Source organism: Coloeus monedula (assembly GCF_965178545.1).
Source record: "Coloeus monedula genome assembly, chromosome: 22".
Lineage (NCBI taxonomy): Eukaryota > Metazoa > Chordata > Aves > Passeriformes > Corvidae > Coloeus > Coloeus monedula.
The window spans coordinates 7927751-7940519 of record NC_138802.1 but is presented as its reverse complement, the minus strand read 5'-3'; the positions used below and the strand labels follow the sequence as shown (position 1 = coordinate 7940519).

Genomic DNA, 12769 nt, shown 5'->3' with positions numbered 1-12769 from the left:
ATCCAGGCTCCACTGCTGATGCCTTCAGCTCCACGGGGACACCCCAGGATAACCTGATCCTTCACTTTCAGAGAGGGTGACAGATCCCCCTCATTAAGGAGGGGTTTGCTGCGATCCCAGTGGAGGAGAAGAGCTGGAAATGCAGTAGCAGGGGGTGTACGTGCAAGGAATGGCTGCTCTTTGCCTCACAGGGATGTCCCACGGCCCCTGTGCCTCCCTGGCTCTTCCCAGCCGTGAGTCTCCATCCTCTGCTCCCACTAAATCCCTGGGACGGCTCCGGCCCGGCTGCTTTAATCATTTACCTCCGCCTTGAACAGTTTCAGAATCTCCACTGCTGCTTGTTTTAAGTTGGTTTTTTTGGTTTTATGTTTTTTTCCCAGGCAGGATAAGGAATGCCTGCATCCCTGAGTGCCTTTAGGATCCCAGGCAGCTTTGGCTGTTTATCCCAGCTCCCAGTACAGTGCCCATAGCGATGTCCATCATGACACCTCAGTCCCTTTGTGTCGCTGTCCCGCAGCAAAGCTTTTGACTGTGTCGTTATTTTATTTTCTGTGGGTTTATTTTGCATAGAGTGTGACATTTTGGTTCGTTGTGGTGTTTCTGACTCTTTGTGCCTTTCCTTTTGTGTTTGTTTCTCCCGCCTTTCGTCAGTTTGCAGCGGGGCCTCGACCTGCCCATCACCAGGTACAGTACCTGCCCCTTCGTTATCACCCTGCACTAATTGGCTGGGGGGAGGGGGGCGGAGGTGACTCACCCACTAACTCGAGTGGAGGAAAGCAGCCCTGTAGCAGCTACTGGCACGTGCATAACCCTGCTAACAACCACCTGCACCGCTGAGTAACTCTGACCTCCCCCCTGGGGCACCGCTCCCATTAACCACCCCACGTCCTGCAGGGGAGGAGAACCTCTAGGAGTCATTGCCAGGGATTCGTGGGATTCCCTTGCCTTCTCACATCACTAGAAACTCATTCTGAGTGTTTCCCAAACTAGTCGGTGGATTCAGTTTCCTGAAGATGTCACCCGAGAGAATCCTGCTTTTCCAACTGGGAGTAAAGCAAATGACTTCCAGTTCTGCACTGTTGTGTGATACACCTGGTTATCTGTCACCATTGCATTGCTTAATGTTGTTTTTACTTAGCCCACAAAAGCCAGACCTTTAAGGATCCTTTAGTGTTCCTGTTGCATGACTTGGACTTTGTAAGGAACCACTTCATTATTAAGAAGGAGAACCAGGATAGCTCTGGCTCATGGAACTCAGGGGTGGCAGAATTAGGACCTCCCCAGTGTCAGGACAGATACACAGGCCCATCTGTCCTAGGCAGGGTGTCTGGAATTGTCTTTTTTATCAGCTCCTACACTTCTCTTTGCCAAAACCCTTGTCCTTGGGAACTGATTTTGATGCTTCTTTTAGGTTTTGAGGGAGCAGAGGTGGCACTGCTGGTGGGAAAGAGGAGGAGAGGCAGGACAAGGCAGGAAGGCTTTCCCAGATCTTCCTTGGCTTTGAAGGAGCAGGTTGATCCCATTCATCTTGTGGTGTCAGGACAGGGGCTTGAGGCATGGAAGATTTGTTCCAGGGAATTATTTTGTTCTCGCTTCACTCATGTTACTGAGCAGTGGAACACTGGGATGAGCAGCATGGGGAGAGTTCTGTCTCAGGAAAGCGGTGTTAGGTGGGCACAGACACCCCCAAATCCCCATCATCCTCATTTCTTCCAGCTCAGGGAGCAGCAGGGGAGCTGGAGCCTTCCAGAGCAGGGCAAAAAAAGGAATGTAAAGAGTAGAATGGGACATTTGCACTTGCTTGCTCACAGGCAAAGGTCGTATGGGACAGGGGGAATGATTTCTGTGCGTGGCTGGGATGGCAGGGACAGGCAGTGGTAGAGGAATGTTTGCAGGATGACAGGGCAACCTGGGAACGATGGGATCAGGATCTTGTTTAGATACTTCTGTTCTTGACCTGAACTTCAGGTCGGTGTTTATACTGCACAATACAGAGAGTGCATTGCTGCTCTGCAGCTCCTTAGTTTTTTCATGGGTCATTCCTAAGGCACGGGATATATACACTGTGAGCCATTTAATGTTCTCCTAAAATTTACTGAGCTCTCTCTGAGCAGGTTTTGGCCCACGAGTCTTGAGGCAGCACAGCCTTGCAGGAAATATTCCAGTGACCGGGGGCTTTACTGGTGGGAGTTTGCCACCAGTCTGTCAGAATTGGATCCAGAACTTTCCTTCGGACCCAGTTATGTCCCTGCCCTTAACTCCGCTTGTAAATTCCAAGTGTTTTCCCAGTTGTATCACAGTAAGATTTTTGTCTCTGTTACATTTGAATCTGCTCATTATTATCTGTGAGAAGCTGTCACCATTAGAAAAATATTCCAGGCTTTATTCCCAGTTACATCTGTCATGTGCTGGATCAGGACAGGCACAGAGAAACCTTTAATCCAAAACACCCATGGAGTGGGTTGGGGTGGAGAGAAGGATTTTGGCCCCTGCCATGTGCAGGAGGGTCACGGCTGTGGGAGCAAGTTCATCCTTATCCGAGCACTCACAGGATACTCGAGACCAACATAAATAATTATCCTCACATGGGAGTTTTTAAACTTGGTTAAACTGTGTAACACAAGCTGAGAGCTTGGAGACTGAGATTTGTGAGCTGGAAAGTGCGGAATAAGTGAATTGGCTTTAGCAGGGTTAATATTTGCTGCAACAACTGCACGTTCCCTTTGAATGCAGCGGCAGCACCGTGGGGGTTTGCAATTCCCTGTGTCCATCCCAGCTTTTATTAACATGTGCCTTGTGTTGATTCTGGGGCTCCTTCAGGCAAATAATGGATTGTTCTTCAGTGTTACTGCCTGTCATTATTACATCTTTAGGGTACTCAAATGAGCATGACTTTAGCACCTGAAGGGGAATGGCAGCTTTATAAGCAGGGCTTTTTCCTGGATGGAAACGCCTGCCCTGGAGTTGGACGGTTACAGTGGGAGTTGGTAGAGCCAGTTAATGCTGGAGACAGTATGACCACACTGTGTGAGAGAAAACAGCAGAGATTTAGGGTGTTCAGCAGCACTGGCTGAAGTGAAATGAAGTAACTGCAGCAGTTCTGACTGAAAGTTAAATATGCATCAGTAAACCCTGATTCCCAGATCGTGCACTGAGAATCTGCTGGAAAACCTCACTTTATAGGAGACAGGAAACAGCTCCTGCAAAGCATTTTGGGCAGTATTTTTAAATACACTGTCAGCTTGTGTTTTTCCCCAAATGCTGTAGCACGCGTAGCTATCCCTGCCTGGAATTGCTGCTCCGTTTCCCACTTTGTGCATGGAGCTTCCCAGCTTTTGCTAAGTAAGGCTCTGGAGTCACTTTGCTGCTTCTGATCCTCACAAAGCACAGCTGAGAACAGCAGCTTTCTTCTAACCTGAGCTCCAAAATCCAGATTTTTTTTGCAATTGAATCTGCCTAAACCTTTCACTTACGAAGTGACTTGGGGAGCGTGGGATTTATTTTAGAAGTGGGTGCTCAGAAGAGGCTGGTGTAATTAAAAACTGAAATCAGAAATAGAAACTGAAATGTGGTTGTTTCCTTCTGACTTGAACTGTGTTTGAGGCAGGTTTGCTGCTCATGGCTCAGCCTCAGCTTGAGGTTGCTGGTGGAGTTTGTTCCAGTTTTAGCTCGGGGTTACTTGAGTTCCTCTGGGTGTAACTTGTACAACAGAGAATGGGCTTGGCTGGGTGCTGTTGTGAAAAAGCTTTGGGACTTTGAGAGGTTGGGAATTGACTCCCTGAACTGTCTTAGCTGGTCATTTTGTAGCTTTTTGGGGTATTTCAAGTCAGAAAGTGATGGGAAATGGCTGCTGCAGTCACTTCCCTGTCTGCATTCATGAGTGTGTGAAGGAGCTGCCACTTCTAAATACCAAAAAGGGCTTTTTCCTCTTAATTTTATCATTTAGTAGATAATAAAACTGGGAGAGTCTGAGGGGAAGGGAACAAGCCTTGCCTTGAGCCAGCCACAAGAGCTGCACTGAGGTGCTGGGGAAGCAGGACCTGGGGATTTGTGCTGCAGCTCCTGCTCCTGACACCAGGGAGTAAGGGACAGGACAAGAGGCAATGGCCTCAAGCTGCACCAAGGGAGGTCTAGGTTGGATACTGGGAAGATTTCTTCATGGAAAGGGTGGTCAGGCACTGGAAGAGGCAGAGGCACCATCACTGGAGTGCTCAAACAATGTGTGGATGTGGCACCTGGGGACATGGGTTAGGGATGGACTCGATGATCTTAGAGGGTTTTTCCAACCTAAACAATTGCACAATTCTCTGATCTTCACATCTCAGGGCTGCAGCTCCTCAGTTCCTGCAGCATTGCCTGTCAGGCACCTCCTTCTCCTCCCTCCCCCAGGCCAGGCTCAGGTTATCCCACCAGCCTTGCTGGTGGCACCAGAGAGACTAAAAATTAATAACAGGGGTACGAGAAGCTTGACTGAAGTGCAGAGCTTGGGTGAAGTCAGAGACCACATTGCCCAGGAGCATTGACTCCAAGGTGATCCAAGAAATCCCTCCCTAACAGACTTGGACAGGTAAGGGATGAGACATGTCTCAAGGACCATTGCCTAGGTCCTCACTGGTTGCTGAACAACCAAAATTCTGATGGTCCTGTTGCTTGGAATAATGGATCTGCTGTTCCTGCTGCTCTGTCTTCCTGGTAGAAGTGAAGTTCTCCTCCTTTTCTCCCCATCCCTGAAGCTGAGCCAGCTCTAGGATGGTGTGGGCACACAGGGGGGGCTCTGAGAGGTTTTTTGACATCCATTTGCCTGAAGCTCCTTGTCAGAGACCCTCCTGCTGCTGGTGAGCAGCTGAGCAGCTCTGGGGGGTGTTCAGTGCTCGTGGAAGAGCAGGTCAGTGCCACCCCCGCTTCCAGAGCAGAGTGCTGTCCCTCCTCCTGCGCCGGCAGGGAGGAGCAGAACGTGTCCCATGGAACGGAGCTTCCCCAGCTTGGGACCAGCTGGCAGCGATGGAATGAGCAGCTGTCCATGCCCAAGGAGCTTCCAGGGCTGGGAGCTTTCTCTCGATGGTCTCAGTTGGTTGTGAGCAGGTTCTGGAGGGGCAGCGGGAGCCTGAGGAGCAGATTCCATAGGTGGAGTCTCCCCATCTCTGCCATTGGGGGTGTTCCTGCACTGCCCTGTGGGTGGAAGTGCTGTTGATAGAGAGAGGTCTCACTTCAGCCTCCAGTCCTTTTCTCTTGGCATAAACATGCACCCATGGGGGTTATTAAATTTTTCCAGCCCTCCCTCGGTGAGACCTGTGCTACAACCTGCTGACAGGTTGGAAATAATCATTACTCAGTGAATTTCAGTGAAAGAAGAAAGACTTTTTCACTTTTTGCTGTCTTTGGATATTGAAAAATCAAAAACTCTGGTGATTCTCACCATAAATTCATCACCTGTGCTTGGTTCATGCCACACTCCTATAGCTCCCCCACATCTCACAGCCACAGGGTTTTATCAGCACGACCATGGCAGGGTGTTGTTCTTCTGGTTTGCTTTCTCCACCCTCACTTCCAAACTTTTCTCCCCGAACAGTTGCCTTCTCCTGGTTCAGGTCATATTTCCAGTGTGCTGGGGACAGCTCTTCATCCAGGTTGACAGGGCTGGACATAAAATCATTGTGCTCACCTTAACAATGTCTGGAAATCTGAAAGAGTCATCCAGGGCTTTCCTGGAGAAATCGTTTGCTGTTGGGAACAGCTCAGGTGTAATGAAGTCCTCAGCAGCCCCAGAATGGCCATTTTAAGCTCGTTGTCATGTCGAGGATAGAGACATCACAGCTTCTTTCTGTCCTCCCCCATCCTTCCTGAACCTGGGGCGGATAATCCCAGCTCATTCCTTCATTCCCCTCTCTTCTTTTCTCACTCCTCCTGGCACAGTTACTCCCTGTAACACATCACTGCACAGCAGCCAGCAGGATTCAGTGTGATGTGTGGTGGCCTAATTATTATAATTATTTTTTATTTAACAGTTAAATATGTGGCATTTCTTTCCCTCCCAGTCTTGGTGCAGAAAAGGAGAGAAATCCATGGTTGGAGCCAGGGTTTCTGCTTTATCTGCTCCCCCTGTACCACTGAAAGAGACAGAAGGAGAAATATTTGATGTTTTAGGAGCAGAGTAAACATAAAGTCTTCCTGTAGTGTCACATTTTGTGCGGTGAATCATGGTTTGATTGGGTTTTTTTTTTAAACTTTTATACTTCCATATAAAACTTTTCTAGGAGAGTTCTGACCCTGTGGGATTCTGGCAGCAGAGTCCATGGTACCACTCAGTGTCTTTTCCTGGCCGTTTCTGGAAGGCATGAGTCAGAGCAGGGCAGAAGCTGGCTGGAATTTGTGCATTTAGGGTGCATGTTGTATCCTATTCCTTCCTGTTGATCTGTAAGCTGTTCCATTGGCTTTCTTTCTGTTTCCTGCTGCTTTCTTGCTTCGTTATTGAAGGGAGGATTCAGACCTATACAGGTAACTCTAACTCCTGGTTCTGCATGGCATCAGTGTCTCTCACCTGACCGTTCCTCCGTCAGTGAATGCCTCAGTGTCCGGTGCATTTCTTACCTCCTGACCTCCGAGAGTGCCAAGACTCCAGAGCCAGGGCCTCCATCCGGGACTGCCGGTGCCGTTCCCAGCGCGGGAGGGGTGAGGATGGAGCCCGTGCCAGGGGGTTGCTTGGTTCCCTGGGCCTGGCCCATCCGCCGGGGGCATCACTCCATCCCAGCGGGGTGCAAGGCTTTGGTACCACCCTGGGACAGGTTGCCACCCTTTGGAAAACAGGGCAGGACAAGTCACCTGTGTGTGAAGGAGAGACATGAGGTGCCTCTGGCCTTTGTGAAATTACGGATTTTTAACTCTTCTGGAGATAAATTGGAACAGTTGCCTTGATCTTTTATTTCCCTGGGGTATTTATAAAGGTGGGTGTTTTAGCAGCCACCCCACCTTATAAAAAGAAAATTAGACAAACTCATTTTTCTGAAGTTTGCTCTGAAAGTTCAACTGTAAAATTCAGGAGATACAAATTAATAATTATTAGTTTGTAAAGTTTCTTGCCTGTTTCTGCCCTGTAAAATAGGAAGCCATAGACAGCCCTGCTGTTCCCAGAGAAACATGGACTGTCCTGCAGTTTTCTGGAAGTGTGGCAACCCTTGGAAACTAATACCGTAACTATAATATCGTAAGGATATTTCCAATTCTTTCCCAGAAAGTCTGACCAGTTCTTTGTTTTCTCTCTTCTCTCCCTTCCCTCTCCTAGTTTTTTCAGAGGCCTCAGATCCAGCCTCCAAGAGCCACCATCCAGAACAGCAGCCCCTCCATCCGTCCTGGAGCGCAGACCCCGACTGCCGTGTACCAAACCAACCAGCACATCATGATGGTGAACCACCTGCCAATGCCCTACCCAATGCCTCAGGGCCCCCAGTACTGTATCCCACAGGTAAATCCAACATCCAGGCACCTGAGGACCTGCACAGCAACGTTGGCTCCGTGGGGGTTGCCTCAGGACCCACCAGGAGCAGGCGGGGATGTGTCTGTGTGAAATCAGGCTGGTAGTTGCATATGGTGTGCCAGGGCAGGTTTAGATTAGATATTGGGAAAAATTGTTTCATGGAGAGGGTGATCAGGCATTGGCAGAGGCTGCCCAGGGCAGTGGTGGAGTTACCATCCCTGGAAGTGTTCAAGAAACAAGTGGATGTGGCATTTGGGGACAAGGTTTAGGGGAGGGCTTGGCAGTGCTGGGAGAACAGTTGGACTTGGTGGTTGTAGGGGGCTTTTCCTGCCTAAATGATTCCATGATTCTGTGGTTCAGCCTTTGTCCTTTCTCTGTGTGAAGTATTTGTTCTTCTGTGCATGGAGGCAGTAGGAATCAATCACCTTTTTGAGGCCTCCCTCAAACACAGTAGGAAACCAAGCTCTTGGAAAATATTCAGTGCTTTAAAAATACCTAATTTGACTTACTAGATCCACAGGCACTCCAAACCCTTGGGCCTCATAACACACAGTATTGCTGCAATCCAGGGAGTCACTCTGATCCCCCTCAGCTCTTGTGTCCTCCCTGCCTTGGCTCTGCCTTACTTTTGGCAGTAACATTTGGAGAGGTTTAGGTGGATTTTAGGGAAAACTCCTTTGTGGAAAAGGTGGTCAGGCACTGGCAGAGGCTGCCCAGGGCAGTGCTGGAGTCCCCATCCCTGGAAGTGCTCAGACAAGGTGTGGGTGTGGCACTTGGGGATGTGGTTAGTGGTGAATGGGGTGGTGGTGCTGGTTGGCAGTTGGACTCAGTGATCTTAAAGATCTTTTCCAACCTTAACAATTCCATGATTCTGTGATTCCCAAAGCTGTAATTAACCAGCTTGAGGATCAGATCCCTGTTGATCGGGGGGGGCTCAGTTTCAGGTTGTCCAAGTCCTTGTAAAGTGATGGTTGTTTTTGTCCCCCCAGTATCGTCACAGTGGCCCCCCGTATGTTGGGCCGCCCCAGCAATATCCTGTGCAGCCACCAGGACCAGGACCCTTTTATCCAGGCCCAGGTCCTGGAGAATTCCCCAATGCCTACGGTAAGTTCTGCTTGGAGACTTCTTACAAAGTCTTTTCTTGGTGTGTTTTTCTGTTGTCAAGCTGAAGATTTATAATAACAAGCTGGATTTAGCATTTGTTTGAACTTCAGATAGCTGCTAAATTTGGTGATGTCACAGCCCTGATTATTCACTCCTGAAAAATCCCAGAGTATTGTTTGTGTGAGTGTGTCAGGAAAGGCTGCAGCTGCCCAGGATCACCTGTGACCAGGAATGGGGCTGTTTGATAGTCCCTGCTCAATCATTGTTATTTATTAAGGTATTGTGGGTACATCTGGCAGTCCTGGTTTTCACTGTGCCGTGCCCTGGGAATGCTCCAGCGTTGAGAGCAGTTAACAGTTCTTATCCCAGCGTTTCCGGTGCGTAGTGGGGGATAAGAACAAGCCATGGGGGTTTTTCCCTGGATTTGTGCTGCAAAGATAATTCAGTCCAGTGGAAGAGTCTGTAACCCCTGCATAGGCCAAAACTTGGCCTTTTCATGCATTTGGTCACTCACTGCTCCCTGCCCACTCACATTCTGCAGCCTGTTGGGGGCAGAGATACTCTCAGCCTCCCGTGGGAATTATCTGTTGGGATTTCCGAGCATTGGGGTGACTGATTCCCTTCCAGGCTGAACAGTAACAGACCTGCTCCCTTGGCAGCATTGCAGGTTTGCTCCTCACACACACAGATCCCTTGGGAAGGAGAGAAGAACCCAGTAGCTGCCTGGAAAGGTCTCTTATTTTTCCTCTTTTCCTTCTTTCTTTTATTTATTTGGTCTGTGTGGAACTCATGGGAATCATTGAAAGGTTGCCATGAAGCCTTTGAACCTGGCAATGCAACTTGAGATTAGGAGAGAGGGTAATTACAGGGCAGCTCCTTCCTGGTGGTTGATCCTGGAGAAAATAGGAGAAATATTGCAATGGCTCCTCAAATCTGATCCACTAGAGGAGGAAATTGCCCAGTATTCCTCATTTTTTGTGCTGTTACAGGTCTGCTTTCCTACTTCCTGCTTGCTTAGTGACATTTATCTGCCTTCACTCCTGTCATTAGGAAAAGGTTCATTTCCAGCTCCTTTCCTCTTCTGGAAGCGCCTGGTTTCTTGCAGAGAATCTTGGAATCCTTCAGTCCCAGCTTTAGGTTGCTGCATCTGTGGAGCATCAGTGGGTGAAGCCAGAGCTCTCTGTCCTGTGGAATTTTGCAGGCAGGGAAGGTTTACCCAAGGATTTGCCTGTACTTATCCACCTTTCCCTGCTGTCACCCCCTTGCTGTGTGTAGGGACTGGGAATGCTCAGGCTCTCACCAGGTGCTGCCAGGTTTGGGGAACAGCTAAATCTGCAGTCCAGGCATGGATAATGCTGCTGGCAGTGCCTTTTCCATAAACCACAGGATTTGTAGCCAGTGTGGCTGCTGGATATCAAAATCATTGCAGTCTGGAAGGACCTAAAGGAGGTGATGAGGGAAAATCCAGTGGAAGACAAAACTTTTGAAAATGGACCGTACAATTTTATAACTCAGTTTTCCAGTTTATCATTTTCTGATATCAGGGGGTTTCTGTACAACGTTGGGAAAGACCTCGAAATGATCAGTGGGTAGGAGGGAGAATAAAAGTTGGAGAACTGGAGGGATCAGAACTGGAGAACTGGAAGGGATCAAAGGCAGGGAGCAGAGCAGAGAGTGTGGCACTGGCAAATGCACTTGGCCTGTCACAGAAGCTGTTTCTTCCCAGAAGTTACTCTTTTCAGGATTTTTGTTTTTAAAATACTTTTCATAAAGGGAGAGTCGTTCCCTGAGTTCTGCTGGAGCTGCCTCTCCAGCCAGGATCACACTGTAGGTGATGTGCTTGGATCTGGTTTCTAGGAAACTACGAATTGAAGGAATTCGCACATTGCAGGATTCCAGGCTCCTGTTCCCTCACCTCACCCAGGCTCTGCTTGGACACCTGCTCAGCAGGAGGGTTCATAGAATCACAAAATCCCAGGATGGTTTGGGTTGGAAGGACCTTAAAGCCCATCCATTCCCACCCTCTGCCATGGGCAGGGACACTTTCCACTGTCCCAGACTGCTCCAGGCCCCATCCAGCCTGGCTTTGGACACTTCCAGGGATCCAGGGGCAGCCACAGCCGCTCTGGGCAATAATTTTTGATTCCCAGCCTGCAGAGATGCTGGTGGAGACTTTGAGGCCAGATCTGAAGTGGCTCTGCTGACCCTGACTTTCAAAACATGACATTTCTTGAGCGATTCAGCCCACCCAGGAGTGTCATTTGTGTTCCTTGATGCCATGCAGTGCTCTCTGCTCTGACAGGGAAAAGTTCCCACTCTGAGGATGCAGTCAGGGAGCCTGCTCTGAGCTGGGGCTTTCCAGCTCTCAGCAGGAGGAATGCATCCTTGGAAATTGCAAATCAGGCTGTGCTGGGCTGGTTTAATTTGCTTTCTTGGATTTCACCCTTTGCTGGAGATCACAGTGACCTCCCAGTTGGGTTACAGACACAGTCCGGATTTTCATTCCCAGTTAAAGGTTAGTTCAGATCAGATTGCTCCAGAGGCAAGTGCAAGCACTCAGTTCATCCAGCATCCATGCCTAGAAGGGAAAACACCCCAGCAGCACCTTACACATTCCCCTGACACCTGATCCATGGACAGGAGGCAGCTCTGCTCTGCTGCCCTGATGTCTGGCATGGTCTTAAAGCACTTGGTTATTTATTGAGCCACTCTCATTCTGTACAGAAAACCATAATGAACCACACTGGCTGTTAGGAATGTGATCAGCACCATGGTGTGGTTCTGCACTAATCACCGTGGTCGTGCTTTTTGTGTGTTGCAGCATGAGAAGAACACTGCTTATAATGAAATTTTCTGGTTATGCTTCCAAATAGGTTGCAGTTGACCTTGCAAATTGTTTGTATTGGTTAGATTGAATTTCTGTACAAACGCAGAAAACCCCTGATAAACCAGCAGCAAACCCAGCAAAAAGCCCTCAGGAGGGGTCCAGGGATGGTCTTGCAAGTGCTTCTGTGGTGTCCACAGCCTCTCAAAAATGGATGATGCACATGGTCAATTTTTGGTCATGGAAATCAAATAAGAAGTAGTGAGTGAATCTCTTGTCTTGATGGAGCATCAGCTTCTGTTTAGTGGAAGTGGGGCAGAGCAAACGCAGCATTCCCAGAGGGATGTTGGAAGTTCTGGCCAGTTGTACCTCTTGTGCCTGGTTTTCTGTCATGAGCAGTCAAACTGACCTTGTCCCTCTGGTTTGTGTCGTTGGCTGCCCCAGGAACGCCCTTCTACCCCAGCCAGCCCGTGTACCAGTCTGCTCCCATCATTGTGCCTACGCAGCAGCAGCAGCCACCGCCTGCCAAGAGAGAGAAGAAAACGGTGAGTGAGGCACTGAGGGACACAGCCCGGGGGGCTGTCCTGGGCGGGAGGTGCAAGGACATGAATAATGTTCTTAGGATCAAACCTGAGCTTTGCCTTCACTGGAGGCCCTGGCACAGGGTGCCCAGAGAATCCGTGGCTGCCCCTGGATCCCTGGCAGTGTCCAAGGCCAGGCTGGATATTGGGGCTTGGAGCAGCCTGGGACAGTGGGAGGTGTCCCTGCCCATGGAGTGAGATGAGCTTTAAGGTCCCTTCCATCCCAAACCAGCCATTCTGTGGTTCCCAAAGAGATTAAGAGTAATTAAACATTGCACAGTGCTGCAGTGGTGCCTTATTTTCCATTTTTCCATGAGCACTCTCCACTTTGAGTTTGTGACATCTCAGCCAATCAAAAAGGAAGATAATTTTGCTGGTTTTAAATAAATATAAACAAAAGCAACATGGTTTCCCCAAGCCTGGAATCCTCACCTGCCTGTGCTGCTGCTTAGAGTGTTCCCAAAGAGCCAGGTGGGAATGAGGGAGTTCAGCAGTGTGGGAGAATGTTGGGATTTGGTTCAAAGTGACAAATTAGAAATTACTGAGTATTATGCCTTGAAAAAGGTGGAAAAACCAGTAAGTTGTGGATGTATTTACAGGCTTGAAAGAACCTGACTACACTATGAAAGTGGGTTTGGAGAGCACATTCCCTCTCTTTTTAATTCACTGGGGGGAATGTGAGAGAAGCAGATGAATGGAATTTAAACCCGTGTCCAGGTGGATGGTGGGGAACAGTAAAGGTGAATGTAAGGTTTAACCAGAAAAAGATGATGTGGACTTGAACTTGTG

General features: G+C 49.0%; 1 protein-coding gene across 9 annotated transcripts in view; it reads left to right on the top strand.

The window, feature by feature from the left end:
- EIF4G3 (eukaryotic translation initiation factor 4 gamma 3) overlaps window positions 1–12769 on the top strand; it is a 141750-nt gene that overhangs the window by 72896 nt on the left and 56085 nt on the right. For 6 of the 9 annotated variants that reach the window (XM_082295778.1, XM_082295776.1, XM_082295775.1 and 3 more), the window contains 4 exons: window positions 652–684; window positions 7280–7459; window positions 8461–8575; window positions 11844–11944. In XM_082295778.1, the coding sequence (XP_082151904.1) occupies window positions 652–684; window positions 7280–7459; window positions 8461–8575; window positions 11844–11944 (429 nt within the window). The remainder of the gene's footprint in view (window positions 1–651; window positions 685–7279; window positions 7460–8460; window positions 8576–11843; window positions 11945–12769) is intronic. The other 3 variants (XM_082295779.1, XM_082295777.1, XM_082295781.1) reach the window with 1 other exon arrangement.